The 24,353-nt window shown below is 44.8% G+C and overlaps 1 protein-coding gene across 1 annotated transcript; it reads right to left on the reverse strand.

The window, feature by feature from the left end:
• Window positions 1-403: 403 nt before the first annotated feature.
• On the reverse strand, window positions 404-24,353 carry Arhgef5 (Rho guanine nucleotide exchange factor 5). The gene is made up of 15 exons (XM_032906649.1): window positions 24,238-24,353; window positions 14,222-17,363; window positions 13,641-13,698; window positions 13,050-13,114; window positions 12,590-12,843; window positions 9,592-9,752; window positions 8,894-9,046; window positions 8,458-8,587; window positions 8,156-8,230; window positions 7,671-7,760; window positions 6,345-6,502; window positions 5,628-5,789; window positions 4,316-4,386; window positions 2,070-2,174; window positions 404-1,099 (listed from the first exon to the last, which is right to left on the reverse strand). The coding sequence occupies exons 2-15, from the start codon at window positions 17,349-17,351 to the stop codon at window positions 942-944; spliced, it is 4,770 nt and encodes a 1,589-aa protein (XP_032762540.1). The 5' UTR covers window positions 17,352-17,363; window positions 24,238-24,353; the 3' UTR covers window positions 404-941.

Genomic DNA, 24,353 nt, shown 5'->3' on the forward strand with positions numbered 1-24,353 from the left:
CATGGTAACTGGATGCTAGGACTCTTTCCACTGACTTTTACCAAGAAGATTGAACACCTAGGCTGGCATCTTCATGGCAATTGAAGTCACAGCAGAAAGTCACAAATGGTTGGAATAACATTTGCCAAATCCACCCAAATTAACCTATCTGTGCCTATGGATGTGCTCCATTATGTGAACAGGCTCTCACTACCCACTTGTGCCTTCTAATTCCTTCTACAAGCTCTGGCGCTACAAAAGCAGAGCCACTGGCCAAGCTCCGAGGTCTTATTAGAAGAAGCTAGTAGCCGATATTATCTGTGCATGTATGTTTTTGCATAACACTGCCATATAGGTTGGAGTTCTTATGAGACTCTGCATTGTAAATTTGGTTCAGTGAGTACTAAGTAATCTGAGAAGAAAACACTGAAAGAAGTGCCGAGTTTATTAGAGTGAGAGAATGGCACTCTCACATTGCCACCAAAAAACAAGAACTGCAAGGGCACATGCACTGAGGACAATCTCAGATTGGAAGATATTCTAGAGGTCACCAGGTTCACCTGATGTACCAATCCCCATTAAACACCTCCCTCCAGTGAGTGGGCTGAGGTCTATCTGGAAACATATACCCACAACCTTAGATCCGGCCAGCTCTGAATTCGCACTATAGTAGCAGATGATGTACAAGTACCATCTGGCAGCCGAAGTCCAGCACCTAGGCTCAGGTCCCACAGTCCCTTTTCCTATGAAGAAAGGTTCCCAGAATCCAGTGTGCAGTCACTCAACATTCCCTACCAAGCACAAAATATAAAGAAATACTGCAGCAAGGGACAGAGCTCATCCTTGGGCTTTCAGACAGCCAAGTTCCTGGTCCCCAGAAGGCTTCTGCAGCAGGTTTCTAGGCATAGTCATCTCCAGGAATGCTTGTTCATGAGCTCAGAAGACTCCTCACCCAGGAACAGTTAGACTTGCTGTTCTACCAGCTGTAGTTTGGCAGTCTTTACTCGATGGGCTTCCTTGAGGTTCTGAACACGGACCTCTGGATTTGAAATGAACTCTACCTGTTGGAGAGGAAACCAGCCTTGCTCCCCATCCGAGAGTCTCACACCCTCCAGCCAGCCTGCAGCACAGTGAGAGGAAAGAGTTAGATGCTACGGGTTCATGTCAACTTCTTGGACCTCCTTGATGAAAATTAATCTACATCCTGAGGACGAATGGACCACAATACTCCACCATGAAAAGCCCAGCCATGCATACCATGGAAATGGCTGCCTAGGCCTGCTGAAGTCTAGTCTTCTTCTCTGTTATCAATTCAATTTTTCCCATCAAAGCATTTATTTATAACCTAATACCTTGGTTATTTGAAATCTGCTCTTACTTGGTGTGGGAGTTGGAATAAAAATGGCTCCCATAGGTCCATAGGAAGTGGCATTATTAGGAAGTGTGGCCTTGTTGGAAGAAGTGTGCTTTGAGGTCTTAGAAGCTCAAGTCAAGCCTCATATGGCATTCACTTCTGCTGCCTGTGAATCAAGATGTAGAACTCTCAGCTCCTTCTCCAGCACGATGGCTGCCTATGTGCCACCATGTTTCCTGCCATGATGATAATGGACTAAAATGCTGGCTGTAAGCCAGCCCCAATTAAATGCTATTATTTATAAGAGTTTGGTTATGGTGTCTCTTCACAGCAATGAAACTTGGGGATAAAACTGCACCAAATACAATTAATAAAGTTACACTGAGGTCATCCTGGAGTCCATCAATTAGTCAGAATTGGTCTCTTTAAAGAAGGGGTAATTTAGATGCATACAGAAGGAAGAGAGCCACAAGGATATGTATGCAGAGATTAGACTTATGCAGCCATTTTGAAGCCTGTCAGACTGGGACAAGGTAAAGACCCTTCCTAGAACCTTCAGAAGAGCCAGTTGACACTTTGATTTGGGACTTCTCAACCCCACAACTTTGAGAGAATAAACTACTGTTGTTACCGTTCACTAAGCTTTCAGTACTCTGTTATGGCAGCCCTAGAAAGCTGGTGTATGTCTGTCCAGCCTCTGCTGGCCCACCTCAGGCTCAGGGATCTTCCCTCTTACCATCACTGCTTTGCTGAGTCACCATCACCACATCTGCCTTCTCTAGTGCCAACTCATCATTCTCTCGGGGTTTGTAGGCACGGAGGCACTGAACTTGTGGGGAGTCTTCAGAAAAGGAGAGTGAAGGTTAGGAGCAGTGTAGGACACACATGAGGAATCGTGAGGGAGGTATGGGAGAACTTGAGGTAGAGACAAGTATGGGATTATAGACAAAGGAAGCCACTGGGCCACACCTTTAACCCCAACACTTAGGAGGTAGATGCAGGGGAATCTTTGTGAGTTCTACACAAGCCTGCTCTACACAGCAAGGTTAGCCAAGGCCACATAGACCCTGTCTAAAAATAAAAACAAAACCAAAAACAAGACAATAAAACAAATAACAACAACAACAACCCACAAAATAAAAGCCAGAAAACAAACAACAACAACAAAGAGGCATTTGGGACGATCTTTATCTCCCAGGGATCAAACAAGTCAGTAAAAAAACACAAGGATCTATATGGGATCTAATTTTACAAGTTCTACTTCTCTAGGGAAGATGCCTGGAAAACATCATATGATGATATTTAATTAATCATCATGACAAATACTTGACGTTAGGCTGAAGATCCATCTTCCTTCTGAGCTGTTCCCTGCCCCTTCTGTTTTCAATGGAGTTTGAATTCCTTAGAACTGACTGATGAAGGAGAACCAGGTATCACGTATCTACTGTTTTCTGCACATGTTTTACTTTGCTAGTGCAAAGCACAGATTGGGCTCCAAAGGGAGCAAGGGGTAGTATGTTCTGAGCCACATACAAATGACCATGACCTAGAAGTATAGAATGACACATTCTTCTGTGGAAGAGGTTACTTCTATGGTCAGAGAACAAAAGGAAGGCATGAATTTGACAATACACTGGTGAGGTCCTATGGAAGACAGGTTATAGCAGAGAGGAAACATCTCTCCTATAGGTGGTAGACATTATCTTAACAGACTTAGCTTTAGGGCTTGTGAAGCTAATGGTCTGCTAAGTTTAACAATACATCCACAAGTTTTACACAATAGTCACAAGTTCTATCAGGCCAGATTGTGTGTGGTAATAAAGGCTACGAATGGGACCAAAGACTGCACATGGTAATTTTGGCTCTTGATCTGTGACATTGCATCTTCACAATCAGAAATTTCAAGTGTTCACCAGTATGTTCAGCATAGAACTCAGAACTGAATTCACAGCTTTTCCAACTATATATATTGAAGTTTATGAATCTTGCATAATTTTCTTCCTTGTACCAGATAAGGGATCCCATGCCTTTCAAAATAGCCTTCTGCCATTAAACTTTCTGGATGACTTAGGTGCTCTTCCTCCCTTTTGACCTCAGTTTCCTCATCTGTAATTGATCAAGATGATCATTGATCAAAATGATTCACGAGGAAATTCTACATGCTTTCTTAAGAGCCAGGCAGCATTTCCATAGACTGTAATTAAGTTCAAGATTCAAAGTTCAGATAGAGTACGCCTATTCTAGAAGCAATCTATCTTAGATGGATTTGTCTTTATACTTGACTTCTGTGCACTGGTTTTGCAGAAAATAAGAGGAATGAATGTTACATTATTGGCAGTGCAGTTCTTTTTTCTAAAGTTCATCTTCCATCCACAGAAGTAAAATGCTATAAAGTGAAGTAGTTCCCGGTTACCCTTTTTACCCACCACAAACGAAGCTGACTAAGGAATTGCACAGCACAAAAACAGCATGGGGTCTCCTAAATCCCTTTCCAAAGTTCAGTACACTCTTGTTTTTTCCCTCAAAAGCCCAGTGCTCCTTTGATGCTCTCTGGGCTCTGGCTACCCCTGTGTGCTCTGGGTAGGCAGACTTAGCTACCTGGCAGTGCTCAGACCAAATGTGTGCAGCTCTTCTGTTGTCTCCACAATGGCTACAGTGCCTCCCCTCGTTTCCCTCTTGCATCTTCAATTGGTAAAATTAAGTCAAACTCACAGCAGATAAGACTTAAAGGAATATATATTTTACAAAGAACAAACATTTGCCTAAGGCAGTGAATGCTCAAGAAAAGGTACTGCCACGGTGAACAACAGTTGTTAAGCAGATGTATCACGAGTATTTAAGCTTCTACTTCCAGCAATCTACCATGAAATTCTAGGGAAGAGCAATAAATAGAAGTCCTTTAGAGTTACCACCCAGCACACTACCCTTCATCCAAGGGAGACCACAGATAGACACTATCTTCTCTGTCATATCCTTACTCACCGTAACACTCAAGTAGGTCCAACTCCTCTCTGGGCATGGCCAAGGCTGAGATCCACCGAAGCTTTTCACTTCTGAAATAACAAAGGCAAGTCTTAGCCTCAGTTACAGTCTAGGCGCACATAGGCTGAGGGCCAATGGCAGGGAAGGCAGGTGGCTACAGGAAGGACTTGTCTATTTTAATGACTCAAAGGCAATGGGATCCAGCCTGGTTGGAAACACAGGGTGATCTTGCTCTATGTTAGTGTATCATGCTGATTCTTCCTTTCTCCCTCCAGGCATATCTTCGAGAGTCATAAGGTGAACTGTCAGTCACACACATGAACATTTTCCAGTCTGGAAATCATACAAAACAAATCACTCATCTGTTCAGACATGACCACTTCGCATGGCTCTTGATTGTCACTTACCTCCCTTCAATCAAAAGTCTAAGCTGAAAATTACTATTTAATACTAATTAAGCCAAGTCATTGTTGTATAATGTAATCTTAGCCTATATTATCCTCTGCCTCCCAGTGTACCTAGGTTATCGAGAATGACACTTTCACTTTTCCAAAAGGATGCTACCCAAATTTCTACAAAAGAATACAAATCTACTTCTGGTTATTTATCTTGGGTAAAATCCAGACTACAAACTCATGCACACTACCATTTCTGTTCCATGAGTAGAAATAGAAACTATTGATCCCACTTGAAATGTCTTCCAAGGGATCAATCGGAAAAGCATCCATAGCACAGATGTGTTTAATAATCTTACAGAGAAGCTCTTCCTGTGTCTCTTATAGCACCAGGAAAGCTACGGGGTGTTCTTTAGTTTGCTATATAGTGTGCCAGATTTTATAGATATCATTTCTACTCTCAAAATTTGTATGCATATGTGAATGTATTCATTTGTTATCATCATCAGAAAGATTACACCCCATATTTCTTAACGCTGTAGAGGATGAAGCTAGGAGGTTGAGGGAAAGCAGACAGTATACACGGTGGTTTTTATTCATATAAGTGCCCATCAGTCTTGGCGCTAGGTTGCATTGGTGAGCTGATCACTCACAAATCCAATTCTCGGCTCATTCCATGCCAGCTCGGCTCCCTTACATCTTACAGACCCCGTGCTTTTTAATACAGGCTGTAAAGCAGATGTTCAGCTGTGGTGGCAACTTCACATCTTCACCCCACACTGGATCTTGGTCAAGTTATCACTTAACTCTAGGGCCTTGGGTTTCTATGAATAACCCCAGAAGTGCTGAGTCATGGTCTGAATGTGTTACTGTCCAGGGACACCCACTCCCAACTCCCGTGCCCAGCCCCGTCTCACTGAGTCTCAGTTCGGAAGAGGAATTCAGCTTGGGTGCCCTGTGCGTTGTGCAGGAGAAAGAGACGGAAGAGGTTTTTGTGAGCTCCGTGCAGCTTCATTTCACACTTCTCCCCTCGAATGGAGGAGAACGGAGCATGGTCAAATACCAGGAACCGGCTGCCCCTGCAAGACAGAAATCTTTTAAGTCTGAGTCTATAGTTTTGGTACTTCATCCACCCTCAACCTAGAGTCTTGGATTCAAACTCCCTCCCCTTAGCTTCTACAGACTGTATTCATATAAAAGCCTTATGAAGGTTTCAACTTGCTCTGAATATAATGACCCTAGTGTCTCAAACATTTACTGCAGCAGTGATATTTATTACTTTAAGGAGTTGAAAAGATAAGAACCAATATTAACTTTATAAGGTCCTAATGACCAGGGTTTCAGCTCTGAAATTAGCCAAGTAGTTGTATTGATTATTATGCTGGGCACAACCCAAAGAAGCCACAAAGAAACTTATTTTAAAAGATGACATTTCTTTGCTGTAGTTTGCTCATGTTTATAACATAGGACAGGTTTGGTAACACTATTTCCACTTCTGTTCCATAAACTAACTCATGACTCAGACTCTGAGTTGTCTAACTGAAAAGGGATTCATTGGCAGCAGGTCATCTGATGTCCCTCTGGTCCTATCCCAATTCTTTCAAATGCCCTGGCCTCCCATTCCAGCCACTGACTCTCGGGGCCGAGACAGCAACAGACAGTCGTTGAAGAGATGTAGGTGGACTGGACGAGTGGTCAGTTTCCTTTTCAGCCCTGGGGAGACACTGAACTCAAGGGCCGTCAGCTCCCCACTCTTCACCAGCCATCGAGATTGTGAAATAAGTGGGAAAATCTATGGAGCAGGAAGAGAGAAGGGGCAGGTCATGAGCTTCCTGTCAGTCCTGCCCAACCTCCCAATCACCAATTCCATGTGCTCCCTCTTGCTCTAAAGCAATGGTTTTCAACGTTCCCAACGCTGCAACCCTTCAATACCCTTTAATATGTTGTAGTGACTCCCCAGCCATAAAATTACTTTGTTGCTACTTCATAACTGTAATTTTACTGTTATGAATCAGAATGTAAACATCTGACATATAGGCTATCTTATATAAAACCTCCTAAGGGGGTTATGACCCCCAGGTTGAGAACCACTGCAAACCAAGCCATCCAGATTGTTTCTCTTGGAATACCCTAAGTACACTGTACTTGTGTGGATCCATGCTCAAAAGAAGGTGACTCTGATCTAACAAGAGATGATGTGGGAGCAGAGCTCTGTGAGCCCAAGCAGACCATGTCAATGTACATGGGCACAAAACAGCATGATGAAAGCCAAAGGATCAGGGGCAGTTATATTATCTTCTCTTTCCTTAGTGATGGTCAGAGCCAAGACAGCCAGAGTCAGAATCAGGCTGGAATTGAGGATAAGGAGATTAAGGTGGGGTCTTCCTGGAGCTGGGGACTAGCAAAGAGCTTCTATAAAACTTAAAGAAGGACTTCTGTTCGCTTTTGGGGAAGTAATGATGTTATCTGTAATGCATTGCAATTTCAATGTTGAAAATCCCATTTGTTTGGATAAGAGATTTTGTGGTTTTTGGCATGTTGCTCTGCCTAGGACGAAGGTGATCTGATAAAATAAGTGAGTCAAGCATTCTTCACTCCTAAATTTTTATATATTCTTACTCTGGGAAATTGCTTCTATCCACTTGTTGGGTGCTCCTCCTCCTCCAGTAACTATTGCCCCTCCCTCTTTTCTGATTATCCTGACCATTTCCTTATGCACATACACACAGATATAGCTGTAGATCTGCATCCTCTACTTTCCCACCAATATATAATAAAATCCGCACATAATTCTATGCCTCCACCTATCACCACATCTCGTAGAATGAAATGATCATTTGCACAGTCCAGGAATGGACAGGAGAGGTAGGACATTGAAGGCTGGATGACTGTGTTAGAGGATGGTCTGTAGGATATGCTAAAGAGACGCATAGGCAGGGAGGTGTGCAGGGACAGCTCACTTTGCACTCAAACTCAATCTTCTGGCTCAGGTAGATGAGCTCCTCTGTCCGCCGCATTCTCTGCACATTGCTGTTGCAGTCTCGAATTAGCTGTGAATGGAGCAGGGTAAAGGAAGGGGAAGATCACATGTTACAGTCTTGCCTTTAAGCCCCCTGAAAGTGAATCGACCTGGAAGGATGCCTGAAAAGCTGTCTTTTCTACCAGGCTGGAACTGTGTAAAGCAACATCAAAGTCATAGGCTAGGATGATGGAAGTTCTTACATGATCTGAGAGAACAAACTGGGATGAGGGACTGTGGTATCAGAAACATCGTTGCTAGATATGGAATGTGTAGAAATAAGTTTGGTAGATGTCAGAAGCTCTCCCCTTAGTATGGTCCTGTCTCCCTTGCTCTTTTCAGGCATGAGTATTAGGGGAAGAAGGAAGACTTATCCCTAAATGGTTACATATCCCTTATAGATTATTGGATATGATGGCTGCCTACCTTCTCTAGGGCATGGTGTGCCTTTGTGGCCTCTGCCTCTTCTGAGGAGCCAGGCTGGGTTCTCTTCAGAATGTTCTGTGGAATAAATAGTGGTCAAGAGCCAGATAGGAGGAAGGACAAGGCAGGGACATAGTTCCAAATGCAACAATTTCTGGAGAAAGAAAGATGTGGACACATGGGAAACCGTTCACATCCTACACATGATGTGGAAACTTCACAGGTGGATGGATGACCTTTGCCTCCAAAGTTTCCAAGATCATGTGTTTGAGCTAGGGGGACTGATCCAAAGAAGTATGTCATACCTGGAGCAGCAGCTTGAGACGTGTGATGCGTTGGAAGGGCAGTATCAGAAAGGACTTGAGAGACAGGCGTTGGCAGATAGGGTCACTCTCCAGCTTCTCTAAGACCTCTCGGAAACTGCTGTTGCTATTCCTGTAAGAATAGCAAGCCTCAGGTGAGGAGGGGGGAAGGGAGGGATGGAGGGAGGGAGGGAGGGAGAGAGAGAGAGAGAGAGAGAGAGAGAGAGAGAGAGAGAGAGAGTGTTGGGGAAGGATGGGTAGAGCCCACGTACAGGGTGCAGACATGAGTGCAGAGAGGATCTGATATGGAGAATGGGCTGAGACTTCAGATGACATAGTGGGCACAAGAACATATACTCATGGAAGAAGGCTCTAGGCTGGAGATTGAGTCAAGGTCACTGCAAAGTCCACTAAGGGAATGGAGAGGAATTGTTCTTACATTAGACTTTGGAAGGTGCGTTCCTGATAGGTCTGGTTGGTGACATAAGGCAGGTAGACTCTGTGGAAGTCTGGAGCATGATCCAAGACAACATCACACACTTGGAAGGAGAAGATGTTGTTCTCGAAGTTTTCTTCTAGGTCTGAAAGGAACCTGTGTAGTATTTAAACAGTCATGAGCTACTGGGTCCTCAGCCCAGCATCTGTCTCAGCCCCGCATATTCTGAGCATGCAGCGAATCCATGAATCACTAACTTCTCCTGACTCTCCTTAGCTCTGTGCCGATGCCATGCAGTACCATCCTCCCCAGGGTTGTTACTAGTTTATTTCTGATGGAACTTAAATAGAATTCTACTATTCTATTTTTTTCTTCTTTTATTCTATTCTGGTTTGCCAACCTTTCAGTGATTCTTATAGGTTGTGTCCACTGCAATAGACACCCAGAATGTAGGCAAAATCTCAAGCCAGAAAGCACTTCTCATTCATCTATATTGATAGACCTGTGAACTTGCATACTCTGTCCTCTTAGTTCCTCCTATTCCCCTTCTTACCCCTGAAGGAATCATGGAGGGAGCCCAGGCCCCACTTTTATCCAGAGACTCTGACAAAGTGAAGGTTTCTACATGGGACAAAAGTAGCTGAAACCTCAACGGCTAAGACTAGCAAGGTTGATAGATTGGAGTTTGGAAGAAGTCTCACGTGGTGCTGACATCTCGTACATCCTGCAAACGAGAGAAGAGCCATTGATGATCCTGGTTGGACAGGGTGGCCCGCAGCTGGGTTGAGTGTTGGAAATGGTCCACTGCTATGTTTAGACTGCGCAGGTAAGATGCCTCAGACACAATCAGCTCAAACTTGGCCTAGACATTGGAAAAGAGGAAGATTAAGGAACACTTTTATGAAGTGTCTGGTAGATGGAAGTTGCTAAACAATGTTTTAGGGTTGAGCACTGAATTAGCTACATCTTTTGATCACTCACAGTAATAAAACTTAGTCTGGGAGGGGTACAAGGAGTATTTGAATATGACAGAGTCAATCAGGGGCTGAATAACATGAACAGAGCCTTTATGTTTTCAAGAAACTTAAAGATACATTCATACCCATACATAAATAACTCTATGATATCACAGGTATGTTAATATACCATATGATAGCAACAATTCTACCAACAAAGAGACTCATAATAAGTAGCTAATATTTCAAGCACAATGAAGTTTACTTTTAGAAAAGTAACAAATAAGTTGAGCATTTCTACAACTTTTATTTAAAAAAGAAAAAGGAAAGAAAAAATGAAAATGAAGCCGGGGGTTGGGGGGTAGGGTGAGGGTGAGGAGTAGGAATGAGGCATGAGGCCTGGTGGACCATGTAAACAATGCAGCACGTAAGCTTAACGAGATGTGAAAAGGTAGAATCGTTCATCTAGCTGAGTCGCTTTTTGGGTTTGTTTTGTTTTGTTTTGTTTTTGAATGAGAACACCTTTTAGCAACCCGTGGAAAAGGCCAGAATAGGTAAGCGCCATGCTGGGAAGTGGGGTAACATGTCTCGATGGGAGACGAAGGCCTGTCACTCATAGGCATGTGGAGAAGTGGGTTTCTCAAGTCATCAAACTGGACTTGGAAGACACTGCTTATTTGCTAGAAGTGGGGCGTAAAGAGAAGGAGCAGAGGCCAACACCCTACTTTTGATTAGGCAATGGGTTAGATGATGGAATCATGGACTAAGCCAGAGAGCTCTGAGTCAGGGACAGAGGAAGGTGACAAGCTCAATTTGATGTCTGAGGAGAGATGGGAATAAAAAGAAACAGGATATGTCAGAGAAGATGCTACAGTTGTGGTTTAGAAGGGAAAGTCAGCACTTAAGAATGTGCACGGAGGCTCCAGCAGGGGGCGCAGTGACTCATAGACGTGACCAGTGGACCTCTTTTCCTTCTCAGCATGGTCACTCAGGCCACTTGGAGAAAAGTAAAATAGGCATCCCTTGCTGATCGCTGAAATAGCCAACTATATAGCTTGGCTTTCTTTTTTTAATTTTACTTTTCTTGAATATTTTATGTATTTACATTTCAAATGCTATCCCCTCCCCCTCCCATACCCCTCTTCCTGCTTCTCTAAGGATGCTCCCACTCCCACCCACCCACCCCAACCTCAACACCTGGCATTACCCTACATTGGGGAAATGAAACTTCACAGGACCAAGGGCTTTTCCTCACACTGATGCTGGACAATGCCACCCTCTGCTGCATAGGTGGCTGGAGCCATGGGTCCCTCCATGTGTACTCATTGGTTGGTGGTTTAGTCCCTGAGAGTTCTGATGGGATCTGGTTGGTTGATATTGTTGTTCTTCCTATGGTGTTGCAAACCCCTTCAGCTCCTTCAGTCCTTTCTCTAACTCCTCCATTGGGGTCCCCTTGTTCAGTCCAACAGCTGAACTTTCTATACAACCTTAAACCATGCTACTGCAGGCTTATTCACAACGTAACCATCAAACACCACATGGCTTAAAGTGGCCCATTTAACCTTCTGAAACTTGGGATCTCTGTTGTTATTTTGTCTTTTTATATAGATAGGGTGACCACCCCCCCACCACAAACACACTTCAGAAAACACGATTTTCAAAAGGAATAGAGTCTGTGAAGGAACTCTGTAGATTCCCAAGATGCTATTTTACTAACTTAATATGTATGTATGAGGTGGTAAGACAGAGGTCTCTCTTCTTGCAAAGTCAAGAGGGATCGGGGCTAGAATCAGGGTCCTTGTGACTTCCTAGCTCGCTGAAGACTCAGAGATCTCATTTCATCTTTCCATTATTTGATCAATAAATATAGGACAGGTTAGTGATTTTCTAAACAGCTGTATTTTAAAACTTGTAGTGAAATTATAGCTTATCCAAGATTATCTCACTAGTTGAAGCTAGGCCTACATCGTTTAAATTCAAATAGTCAATATTTTCCAACTGACTGTTCTGAAGTAAACATTTATCTTTCTTGTTCTCTTAGTAACTCTTTGTATCTGTCTTACAAATGGCTTGGAGACAGCAAGTGATTTGGCCAAAGTCAAACAACACATATTAACAAAGGCATCATGTCTCCATCATTGTTGTAGAACCCAATTACTTAGATATTACTCTATCCCACTGTGCCCTCTTTTCTCCTGGGATGAAAAGTTCTACCTCTTCCTTCAGACAAATATGAAGGCAGAATCTGCCCATGAAAAACTTACTAATGGTCACTGCTTAGAACCAGAGAAGCAGTGTCTCCTGAAATCTTAATCCTGGGGATGACCAAGCAGGGATAAAGCCTAAGTGAGATCCAAGAACCAAAGGACAACTGCCAGTTTGTCCTCTTCAAAGGAGCCAGCACAAATGAACATGTGGCTTGTCTGAAACATTGTAGATGTGGAAAGGGGATTATCAGCAATGAAGTTACTCTCACACCCCTCTCAACAGGCATGGTCACTCTGTATGAGTCCAAGCCACGACAGGAAAGAGTAGATGGCACATGCACAAGCAGGGGAAGAAGGACTATGCTGAAATTCTAGGGCACTTCACTTCTTCAGCATGGCAGTGAGCAGTCACTGTGTATACAGGTGAGTGTGGGGTGGGGACAGCCTGTTCATGGTGGCAGAGGTGAGGAGGAGATAAAACATAAGCGAATATGACTTTGTTTCCCCAACTTTCCCTTGCGCATCCCTGGTGGTACCTCTTGCAGTTTTTGATCTTCGTGGGTCATGGAGAGCAGCACTGTGCTATTGCGCACCACAGGGATTTCCTGCCAGAGGGAGCCACTGGAGGCCATGGAGAGGCGCTGTAGGTAGGAGTCTGAAGAGACCAGTGCCTTTCGCCGATATCGTGGGGAAGAGATCCCAGGTGGCTCGGCCAGGCTGTCCAGCCGCTGCTGGCTCTGAATCTCCTTGTTGAGAACAACATCACTATACTCCTGATAAAGCAGCTGAGCTATGGGTGAAGATGAATGAGAAAAGGAGAAAACCCTGAGAAAATGAAGTGAGTAGAAGCTCACTGCCAGACACTGCCATCTATGGCTGACTTCTAGCAACCCTTTTCTCTGGATACCACCATTCAATTGCTGGCAGTCGTGAGGCCCTGACCCACTTTAGGCAGAAAGCACACGCTAGCCTATAGGTCTGTTTTAAAGTACTCACAGGAGTTGATGAGCTTGGAGCAACGTCTTGAGAAACCTCCCATCCCCTCCTTTGGTTTCTTCTCCCTGTGGAATAGGCAGGCTTTGAGATATTTACTGACTGTGAGACAGCAGACGCCCAAGTGACTTTAGATTAAAAACTCTAACCTTCCATACACGTGCTGAATGAAAGCTACTTCAGTCTGTCCCCATCACTGGTCCTTCCATTCAACCCTTCTCCCTTATCCCACAGTCCATGAGAGACCCTGAGGACTTGGCAAGAACTTAGAAATGCAGTAGGGTATCTCAAACAGTAACTCTACTTTGTAACTCAGGGGTCATTTGGATAGTATGTGAAGGAGACTGATGGATAGCCATATGCCTTAGGAGGACGACAGGTAACTCAGACACAGCAGGCAGAACTGGGCAGGTACAAACGCCTTCCTTCCCTGCAATCCTGATGCCTCTTTCCTCCTCTCCTTACCTTCTGGACATAGAAGCACCAACAATTCTGGGTCCCAGAATCTTTGTCCACAGAATTCTTACTAAGGAAATCTTAGTGTCATAAATGAAGACAGTACAGTTGAGTTAGCGAGAAGACAGGGCAACTCACCGGAAAACAACAGAATCTGAAGAGCCAGGAAGTCTCCCCACAGCTGGATTTCGTAAATCTGAAAGGTGAAATGGGCAGCACAACAGGGACATTTAGAGTAGGTGAAAGGATGAACAGGAGACACAGCTAAGCAAAGGAAAGAGAGTGCTACTGGAATCTGGAAGAGAAGACAATACCAAAGATATTGTAAAGCCCAGTACCCATGCGTCACTGGTCCTCATGTCGGGGTAGGAATTCCAGAAGATATATTGGCTATGCTCCCCAGTCTTCATGCAAGATGGGGAAAGCACAAAGAAAGGGCACTTTAAGATTTTCAAAGGGGAGAATGCGATGGTATAGCAATGGAGGGAGTCTAGCGACTTCAGGAAGAGGTGGGCTTCAGGGGAAGTAGGAGACGGAAAGGTAAACAATGAGGGGGAACATGCTAATGGGATCATAGTGGGTCGTGAGTTTCTGAGTTGACTATGTGATGCAGGGGAATGAAGCTGCAGAGAGAGCAGTAGAGATCCCTCAGATGGAAGATTTAGAATAAAAAGCTTTGTGTAGCATTAATCGTTCTGTAGTCTCTGCTCCTGACTTACCTGAAGAGCTCTCAGGCAAAATTGAAGGTCTACGCAGGCCCTGCCGGTTCCAGCCCTTTTGCTTGTTGGGTGCCTGGCCCAGGACAGCCTGTTCACTGCTACTCTCTGATGTCCTTGCTGTATCCCGTCTGTGAGGCCAGCTGGATGCCTTCTCCAGTTGGTAGTGGATGGGTTTTTCTGACTTCTTTCTTGATCCTAAAGCTGATCTCCTTGTATTATTAAATTCCTCCTGAAGGGCTGGCCTTCTAAAGGATCCTCTCACTGGAGGCGCAGACTCTTCAGGGAGCCCGGACTCATCCTTACTGGTGGGTATCTGAAGCTCTGGGCTCCAAGGAGTAGTAGGGGAGGAGGGACTAAGAAGGTTTGTCATGTTGCTGAAAGCCAGACCAGGGGACACTTCACTATTACACCTACTGGTGGGAGGCAAAGATTCTGCTGATCTGCCTGTGGCTGGGGGCCAGGAGGTCCGTCCAACAGAGAGAGTAGAAACTGTCCAATCTTGACCAGTAGTTCTTGGGTTGGCTTGACCCATTGAATGCATAATTCCTACCTGGACACTCCTGCTTCTTTCCCTGGCCTTTGGGGGTAATGGGGGTGGTTCAGAGGAAGGATCTGTGATAGGGACTGGGGGTAGAGGCCTGTATATCCTTGAGATATTAGAGGAAGAGATGGATGAATGGCAGGGCTCAGGCATATCAGGAGTTGGGGGTAATGGTTTGTTGTATCTCAGCCTGGAGGGGATGGAGGTCTGAGTATGGTGGGAGCCTTCTGGGGTGGATGGCAGAGGGCGGTGCTGCCTTGCCACAACAGAGTCAGGAACTAGGGAAAATGAGCCTTTAGGAGACCTATGGAGCCCTGAACTTAGGGTCAATGGAGGAGGATGGCTATGCCGCTTCAGTGTGGCAGCTACTGCATGAAAAAGGCCATCTCTTTCCACTATGTGACTGTAGCTATGTCTCTTCTCCGGGGGAGGAGGGGGCAAAGCTTCATGTATCATATCCATGGAAACAGTGGGTGGAGAAGAAACATTCACAGGAGAGCCTATGGCAAAGGCTGAGTTCTGTGGGGAGCCCCATGGTTGACTACCATGAGGACTGCTGGACCTCTCTGGATTTGAAGTGAATTCTTCAGAGTCCTGTTTCAAAGCAAGTAAAGCAGCAGAGGATTCTGAAAAGACGACACCATCCCTACTTCTTCTGTTTCTTCTTGGGATCAGAGAGCCATAGATGGCTGTTTTGGGCGGCCTCTGAGGTAATTCCAAATGAGAGAAAGAGAGTGACATTCCCATAGAGTCTGGAGTCTGCTCTGTCCTGTGAGAGCCTGGGAAGGAGTTGCTTCTTAGATGTTGGGTGACTCCAGTGTAGCTGCTAAGAGGGCTGGGGGGGTTGGCTGTGTCAGAGGTGGCACATGGGTCCCTGGTGGATTTTTCAGGTAGTGGAGGAGTCTCACATGGCCCATAATGAGGTGAAGTGTCAGCTGAGATAGAAGCTGCTGGGGTCTCCTTCTCAGGAAGGATAACTGAAGAGCTAACAAGTGAAAAGGTGGCAGTGGTAGGGAAAACGTTGGGAGGAGTGAAAGGAGGTAAATCTGGTGTTCCCGATGGGGCCACGGATATACTAGCAGACACAATCTCAGTCCCCTGATTGGATATTGTCCCCTTCCTTAGCTTGAATTCTTCTTGCTGGCTGTCGTGAGTCCTATTACCAAGGGCTTCTTCAGTAGCAAAAGAGGCAGGTGGAGAACTGTGCTGGTGAGACCATTCTGTTGGCTCTGGTGCAGGAGTTGGAGCTTGGGTGGTCAGTTCCTCAGGCACAGGCTCCCTCTGAATCTGTGACATATCAGCCACAGACGAAGGAATAGCTGGGAATAATGTACCTGGGGAGAGGACCCCAGGAGCTATGGAAGTCATTGGAAGACAAGGCTTGTTGTCCTCTCCTGTTCTGCTCCCTTCCTCTGCTGCCTGCCCAACGCTGTCCCAGGTCCCTTGCTCCCTGTCACCTGAGTCTACAACCTCCTTCTGGTCCCCTACATGCATCACTTGTCCTGCTTGATCATGATCTTCCTGCCGTCTCCTTACATTCTCTGATATCTCTTCTAACATTTGATTCTCTGCACACTGAGTGCCTACCCTCCTCTCTTCCACCTCCCTTAATTCCTGGTCCTGTCCCTCCTCTTTTGACTCTCTCTGACCACAAACCCTCCTTTCCCTTTGCTCTTGGCTCCTCTCATTGTAATTCAGACCTTCTAATTCCCCACTGAGCCCCTCACCTTCCAATTGTCCTCCAAGTAGCATAGAGCTTTGGCTCTGTTCCTGCTTTTGTTCTTCCTCGTTGGCATTAAACTCCTCTTCCACCTCTTTCTGTTCTCCCAGGAGCCCACCAAAACAAATGTCTTCCCTCAGAGTTCCTTCCTCTTGAATTTCTACTTCCTGTCCTTCCTGCTCCTCTAGTCCCTGGGCTTCCTGAGGTTGGAGGAGGCCCTGTTGCCCTTGATTTTCTTGTGTAGCCTCCAACTGCAGCTGTTTCCCCTGTCTAAGCAATTCACTTCCACTGCCCTCAGTCTGGTCAGTCTCACCAGGGTGAATTTTGCAGGGAGGCCAAAATCCAGGGGTTGAGGTGTCTGGAGAGCTTTCTTCTTCTTCTTTCTCTTTGCTAACTGCTAAAGTCAAAGACATAAGCTCTGGCTGCAATTCAGCCTCCACGCTGCTGTCTAGTTTGCTGGGTATGTCTAGCCATTCTTCCTGGACAGCACAGGCCAGGAGCTCAGGGGCGGCTATTGTTGTTGACAGTCTGTCTTTAAGGCTCTGGGCTACAGCTTCCTGCTGGTCTGAAGTGTCACAGGCCTCAGCCAAAAGTATTTCCTGGCTTGTCTCCATAGCTGAAGAATCTTTCTTGAAGAAAATTGCCACACTATTAGGTGTATGGTCACTCACGTCCCTTAACACTTTTGACTGGTCCATCAAGGGTCTGTGTCCATCAGTCCACTTATAGGATGGGTCTTGGCCTTCTTGAGCTTCAGGATCCAAGGCAGGGATCTGACTGCTCCTCATGATACCTTCAGGGATAGCTCCAAATTCTTCTAAGTCAGGGACAGGTGTGCATGCTCCATGTTCAGGCTCCTCAGCCTCCATCAGGGCTGAATCCTGAAGGATACAAAATAAAAGTTTCTAATGCCTCTTCTGTGTCTGTGTACACAGGGAAAGATCAAAAATAAGATGATTGGGAAACCGCTTTGGTTCCATTTAGGATCATTCTAGGCAGGCATACAGTGATACAAGTGCTGGCCTTTGTCTTATGTCTTGTTTGACTTTACTTATTTTTAAATTAATCTGAGCTATATAAATTTTTAAATTTATTTTTATGTATACATATCTATAAGTGCATGCAGTGTCCACAGAATTCAGAAGAGGGCAACCAATCCCCTGGAATTGGAGCTATACGATGGTAAGCCATTGATATGGGTGCTAACAACTGAACCCTGGTCCTCTGAAAGAGAGACAAGTGTTCTTAACTTCTAAGTCATCTCTGTAATCACTAGGGATTTATTTAGGGGGACTGAGACAATGGTTCAGTTGGTAAGTATAATAACGATTTACCAAGAGAAAAAGGAGGATAGTTTGGTTGGTCTGATGTACAGACATAAGAACCCAGCATGCCTATAAAAATTCCAGGAGTAATCTTGTGTGTCTATAAACCAAACATGTGTGGGTGTGGTCAGGTACTGATGGATCTCCAGAGCTTCCTGGTCAGCCAGTCTAGTCAACCAATGAGTCCTAGTTCAGTTAGAACTTGTCTCAAAAAATAGAGTGGAAAGCTTTCTAGAAAAATATCTGGCATCAATTCTGGCCTCTAGAATATCTCTCTCTCTCTCTCTCTCTCTCTCTCTCTCTCTCTCTCTCACTCTCTCACACACACACACACACACACACACACACACACACACACACACACACACACACACACACACACACACACACACCCCCACATTTACCTAGGGACCCTTTAAAGTATCAGACAATCAGCAGTGACCAAGACAAAGCTCCTGTTGGATCCTGTACTGTTGTGGGAAAAACTGATTACACGCAATTCAATTACCACTAAAGACCATTGTCAAGGAGTTCCAGGAACTCCCAGTGGTCACTGCCCTCTAACTTCTATTATGCCATTGTCTATTTCTCCCTGTCAACTCTCTGGACTCTCAGGGTGAGTCAGGCTCCAGTAACTACCAGACATGAGGGCTGACACACCCTACATCTAACAGCCCAGAAAAGCAGTGTCAGAAGTAGAACCGTCTTCCTGAGCTGTTGACATGAGATTAAAATAGGTCAAGATATTACAGCCAATATGCAACAGGTGAATCCTTTATAAGGATTCTGGATTTTACTCATCTTCCTATTTTAACAGGGTCTACCAGTGATTTATAACTAATGAACAATTTTCGTTTTAAATTATGAAGACAGCTGTTGTAAAACAGCTACTCCATTTACTCTATTCAACATGGCGGGTAAAGCCAGGCCACTTTCATTATGAGCCTCTCCCCTTCACCAGGCTAACTCCTCTCACTACTTGCAAACATGGCGACCTTTTACCCTGTCTCCCACTTCCAACAGAACACCTCATATCCTACTGTGCAAAAAAGAAAAAAGAAAGAAAAATTTTTTTTAAAAAAATCAGAAAACAATGGAAAGATGCCACTTCATTTCATACAAGTCAAAGGAAGCTTGCATGCCCACTCTCCCTCTTTCCCGTGTTCCACCTCATTACCTTGTGTCCTCTAGGCCATGACTATCCTTTATACCAGTGGTTCTCAACCTTCCCAATGCTGCAACCCTTTAAAAACACATCCTCACCTTATGGTGACCCCCCCAACCACAAAATTATTTTCATTGTTACTTCATAACTGTTAATTTTGCTACTATTGAGTTGTAATATAAATATCTGTATTTTCCAATGGCCTTAGGTGACACCTGAGATGGGGTCATTCAACACCCCACAAAGAGGTTGAAACCCAGAAGTTGAGAGTCAGTGCTCTAACCACTTCATTAGTATCTAAACATTCCCCACAGCATGCATCTTCTGAATATCTAAACCTCTGCCTCTGTGATGGCTTCAGAGTCTCTGCCCACCTGCTCCCCCAGCTCCAATAGGTGCTATTCTGTCAGGATCCCCCAGATCACACTCTGGTGCTGGCTGTGACTATCACTACTCTCATCAGAACTTTTCTTGGTAGTTATGCCATTATCCTGTTTTGACTTACACTCTGGGTTTCTAATTCCTCAAATAGCCAAAACTACATTTCTATTTCAAGTAATTAAAAAAAAAAAAAACTCACTTCACTTTCCCCTTGCATTTATACCATTTCAACTATATAATTATGTATTCTGACTTAACTTTAATCTCACCAAAAATTGGCAAGGAGTGTGAGACATGTTTTGTTCAGTTGCCCACATCTAGCTTAACACTAGCCCATAGTAAGCGCTCAATACATATTTTAAGTATAAAGAATAAATCTCTTGTTTCCCACCGGACCAGGATTTTCCATATTATACTCACATATCTTTATACCTGGAGCATAGCCTAGCGCCAAACTCCACACATACAGGGCATCCTCCACACAAAATACCACTTATAGTTTAAATTCCTTGGTATCTTCTGACTAGCCTTAAGATAAATCCCAAAAATTCAGCAAAGATCATAAACACTGTCCAATCTAGCCTTTGCCTTCCTTTTTCAACACCTGCCTCTACCCTCAGCTTTCCACCCCTTCTCTCTCACCTATGATCCTTCATATGTGGTGTTCCATGACTGGAATTTGGTCCCAGAGAATTCTCTGCTTCTCCTGAAAAACACATAGAACTTGTCTAGCATTTCCCAGCTGTTATCAGGATCTTCATGAGGGCACACTGTCTACTGTGTTAACTATGCAGTCCCCACTACCTAAGGTTCTATGGTCACATTTCCCAGCTATCTCAGCATCTCTGAGCATATCCTCTACCATATTCACTGTGCAGTCCTCTCTACCTTTATGGTTCTTGGGAAAGATGGGCAGTTACCAGAGTATTTTTCAGTTCTGCCTTTTTGATTCTTTACTAGCATTTAGGTCAACTGTAGGAGTCATTTAATCTATTTAAATAATCCTTCCCTTATAAGAAAAGAAAATCTTATAAGAGATGGGGAAATTGTTTCCTTCGCAGTTCTAATGAAGGTTAACTAACATAATAAAAAAGTTCACTGTTATCTTTAAAAGTCCTAGAAAGTACAGGTAGTGCTGCCCTAAGAGACTGAATATGTATAGGAAAGAAATAGAAGACTGTGAGTTGCAGAGACCTTCCTAGAAACACAAAATTTTGCTCAACTTGCAGACCACAAACTAAAGTCCACAGACATCATTTCCAAAGGACACAAGTAAACCTGAAACAAAGACTCCTAATCTGTGTTTACTGTAAGTACACAGTCATCCAGCCACAACACAGGATACCATGGGCCTGTGGGCCCTTCACTGTACCCAATCACTATTTATCTGCACACAGAGAGAGCCAGGGCACAGCATCATGGGGAACTGGCTTCTCCATGCAACTTTCTGCTCCGTTCTAGGTTTAAAGGTGGTTTAAAAGCCACCTGTAAGAATGCCTTTTGTTGTCATGTTGGTTGCTATGTATGGTATACACACACACACACACACACACACACACACACACACACACACAACAACTTAATCAACCCTTGCAGTCTCTGTGCAATAGAATCTGACATAACCAAACAAGCAGGTCCCTAGGCACCTCGCAGATGTGGTCTGTGACAAGTTCCTGGTCACCTCACAGATGCAGATATTATCTATATAGGGCAAGTATATGTGATTATCATAAATGTACGTGGATTGACGGACTTTTATGTCCTTTTCTAGTTAACTAGTAGTATGTGATTTATTCTACCCTATCCTTAAATGTAAAATGTATAAATGATGCGTAATGTGACCTTTTCACAGCCACATATTAGTTAAATAATGTATTTGCTCACTGAAACTTGCTCCTACCTGCCTCAGAAAACTATGTGACAAACCCTGTTATCTCTCCTCACCAGCATCAGTACTGTCTGGATCCCTTTCTCCCAACATCATCAAACCTTTAAAAGAAGTTCTCCCTGGGTTTGTAGATGAGCTGCCATAGCCACACTTCATTTACTTATGTGCTACACGATGTGCTTTGTGGGTTTTTTCAGTTCTGATCTAGGGACACAGTACATGTCTGTTTCTGCAATCTCACAACTATGTTCTTTTCTTTTTAGAAATATAGTAGTCGCTGGGAGGTCATGGCATGCTCCTTTAATCCCAGCAATCAGGAGGCAAGGCCAGGTAGATCACTAATCTTTCTTTCACAAAGAAAGAAAGAAAGAAAGAAAGAAAGAAAGAAAGAAAGAAAGAAAGAAAGAAAGAAAGAAAGAAAGAAAGAAAGGCAGGCAGGCAGGCAGGCAGGCAGAAAGAAACAGACAGACAGACACAAAGAGGTGGTAGGGTTATAAGAAGAAGGAGGAGGAGGAAGAAGAAGCAAAAAATTGTTGGTTTAAGGTTAGTTAGTGCATTCCCTTATTCTTATACTTAATTCCATCTTAACAATCCTATGCAAACAGGCATGACCCAGCTAGAATAAGGAGAAAGCTAAAGGAAATCTGTAAAACATGGTCTTACTCATATAAAGGCATTAGAATGGAATTTTTTTTTTAACTACCCATTCCGTTAAGAGTTGAAACATCCTCATATCCCTCTCATCTGGGGTGACTAATCACTATTTATCTGCGCAGAGAGAGAGCCAGGGCACAGCATCATGGGGAACTGGCTTCTCCCCAGACCAGAGACATTTCACATTTTCAAGACCCCATAGATAAAGCTGCACGTCACCCCATTAACAGAACAGTACAGAACAGAGGAAGACCTCCACAGTCTCCCAGAGTCTCACCAATCAACACGTTAGCTCTCATCCATTTCTAATCACCAGCTGTAAAAGGTTCTCAAAGACACCCTTCCTTCCTTCCTTATCTCTTGGGTTGCTTCTGCATTTACAATGGCATCTATACTTTTGCCTACAGTAGGAAAACAAATCTTCCACTTTCAATCCAAAAGATACCCTCTTCATTTCATTTAGTTCACACAGTCACTTCATTCAGCGTTTGACATTACTACCCTCCATATCCCGAAGACATCAAAACAAGTGTAGTATGACACTACTGTTATGACTTGTCCAAGCAACCCAGTAAAGAATGAAATAAGCATCTTTCACCCACTGTCTAATGTCTTAAATGTCATGGATTGCCTTAGAGGCCAAATATAGAAGAACACTCTATGTGAGGATGCTTATGCCCTCAGGCCCACCAGTGGCTGTGCGACCGACCATCCAGTCAGATAAGGTGTGACTTGTTTGTCCTTGGCACATAAATGACATTGTTTCTGCGTACTTTACAGATACTCTAAGTGGCCAGCTTATTCTACACACACCACAGGTACAGGGTCCTGTTTACAACAGAGGCTGGCTATCACCTGTTTGTGTCTATATCATTCTGTTCAACATCACCTCACGAGATCCCACTTCTGTCCACACCAGAGTAAGTGACTATTCCAGACACCACAAATGACGTCTTCTTGTCTATCCCAAAGACAGACAAGTGCATAACGTGACCACACACAACTTCAGACAAACCACATTATGGGCAGCCATACCCTCTAGGGAAAACAAATATATGAAAACTTTGGCTGCATCTTCAATTTCTTACTTTCCTTGTGACTTCTCCTCGCCCCCCAACATTTACATCCCTTTTACCACAAACTTAGAATTTATACCTCTGTCCCCGACTCAACTCAACTTCCCCCTAGCCCCTTCCATGTCCTTTTAATGCTCATGGTTCAGTCTTAGACCTGAGGACTGGTTAACAAATGATGACTGTTTTGATAGAGCCAGAAGTTTGTATACCCCAGGTGGAGATAAAGCAGGAAGTAGAGGAAGAGGCCACACTGGGGGCTGTTTCTATGGGACTTGGTGCTTTTGAAGTAAAGCTGGGAGCACAGTGGGAGAGCAAGGGAGGAAGGAAGCTGAAAGGAAAACCACCCTCCCAACCCTCCTGTTTGGTGTGCCCTTCCCCCTCAGTCTGACACAGTGCTGGCCAGAGTTCACTGCTAGGCCGACAGGAGGACAAGATTGTCCAGAGAACCCAAGATCCAGGAAAGGGGGGAGGGGAGTGAGCGGAGAGGACTAAGACTTGAAAACTGAAGCTCCAGGATTAGCTCTCCCGGGCCAGTTCTGCTTAAAGGCATTTATAAAAGATGCCCCGAACTAGGGCGCTGCAAATGGGCTCCTGCACCCGCGATCTGGCTGGCTGTTCTTAATAGCTTTTCCACCTTCCTAAGAACCTAGTGCCGAGGCCAAGAAACTCCCTATATACAGGTAAATGGGGGAGAGGGGACTCAGCGCAAGGATCCCTGTTTCAGACTCCAGAGCCTTAGTTAACAGCGGAGAGAGGTGTGTACACTGATTCACACGCACGTACGCATGTAAATGCCGCGAAGATAACGAAGCAAGGCCTGGGCCTGGTTACAAAAAAGAGAGAGAGAGAGAGAGACTTACAGGTAAGGAACCGTCTAAAAACTGAATCTCAAAAATTCTTTATCATAAAAGTTAGAGCTTTCCTCAGGGCCCCGACTTTCGGGGTGGAAAAAAGTTCGGAGTATTGGCCCGGTAACATCTCGGGGCAGGGTGTCCATTTCCAAGGCTTAGATCTGACTGGAAAGCAAACTTTTCCAAGAGGCCATTCCTTCCGGCTCCCTTCCCGTTCCCGACCAGGTACTCAGCCCCTCACTCGGAGCCCGGCCCACTGGCCCAGCCCCCCATTTCCGGAGCCTGCGCCCCGGGACCTGCCAGGGACTGGTCCCCGGGGAGGCCTAGCTCTCTGTTCTTTCCAGCCCTTGCCTTATCTCCACCCGGCGCCGCGACCACCCAGAGTCCGGCGCTGAGAGGAGAGGAGAGCACCTACCTGGTCCGAGTCACATGCTGCCCAGGGCAGGTCCGAGAGTCCCCTCCAGGTCCCGGCGCCCGCCGCGGTCCCCAGCCAGGCCAGGCCGCCTCGGCGCCCCACCCGCGGCCCGCCCC

The sequence above is a fragment of the Rattus rattus genome, chromosome 6 (assembly GCF_011064425.1).
Source record: "Rattus rattus isolate New Zealand chromosome 6, Rrattus_CSIRO_v1, whole genome shotgun sequence".
Taxonomy (NCBI): domain Eukaryota; kingdom Metazoa; phylum Chordata; class Mammalia; order Rodentia; family Muridae; genus Rattus; species Rattus rattus.

Coding starts and splice junctions, on each gene's coding strand:
- Arhgef5 (XM_032906649.1), bottom strand. CDS start 17,351: ATGGAGGCTGAGGAGCCTGAACATGGAGCATGCACACCTGTCCCTGAC. Junction 8,588..8,893: donor CGCACCTTCCAAAGTCTAAT/GTAAGAACAATT, acceptor CTATTCTTACAG/GAATAGCAACAGCAGTTTCC. Junction 5,790..6,344: donor TTGCTGTCTCGGCCCCGAGA/GTCAGTGGCTGG, acceptor TCTGTCTTGCAG/GGGCAGCCGGTTCCTGGTAT.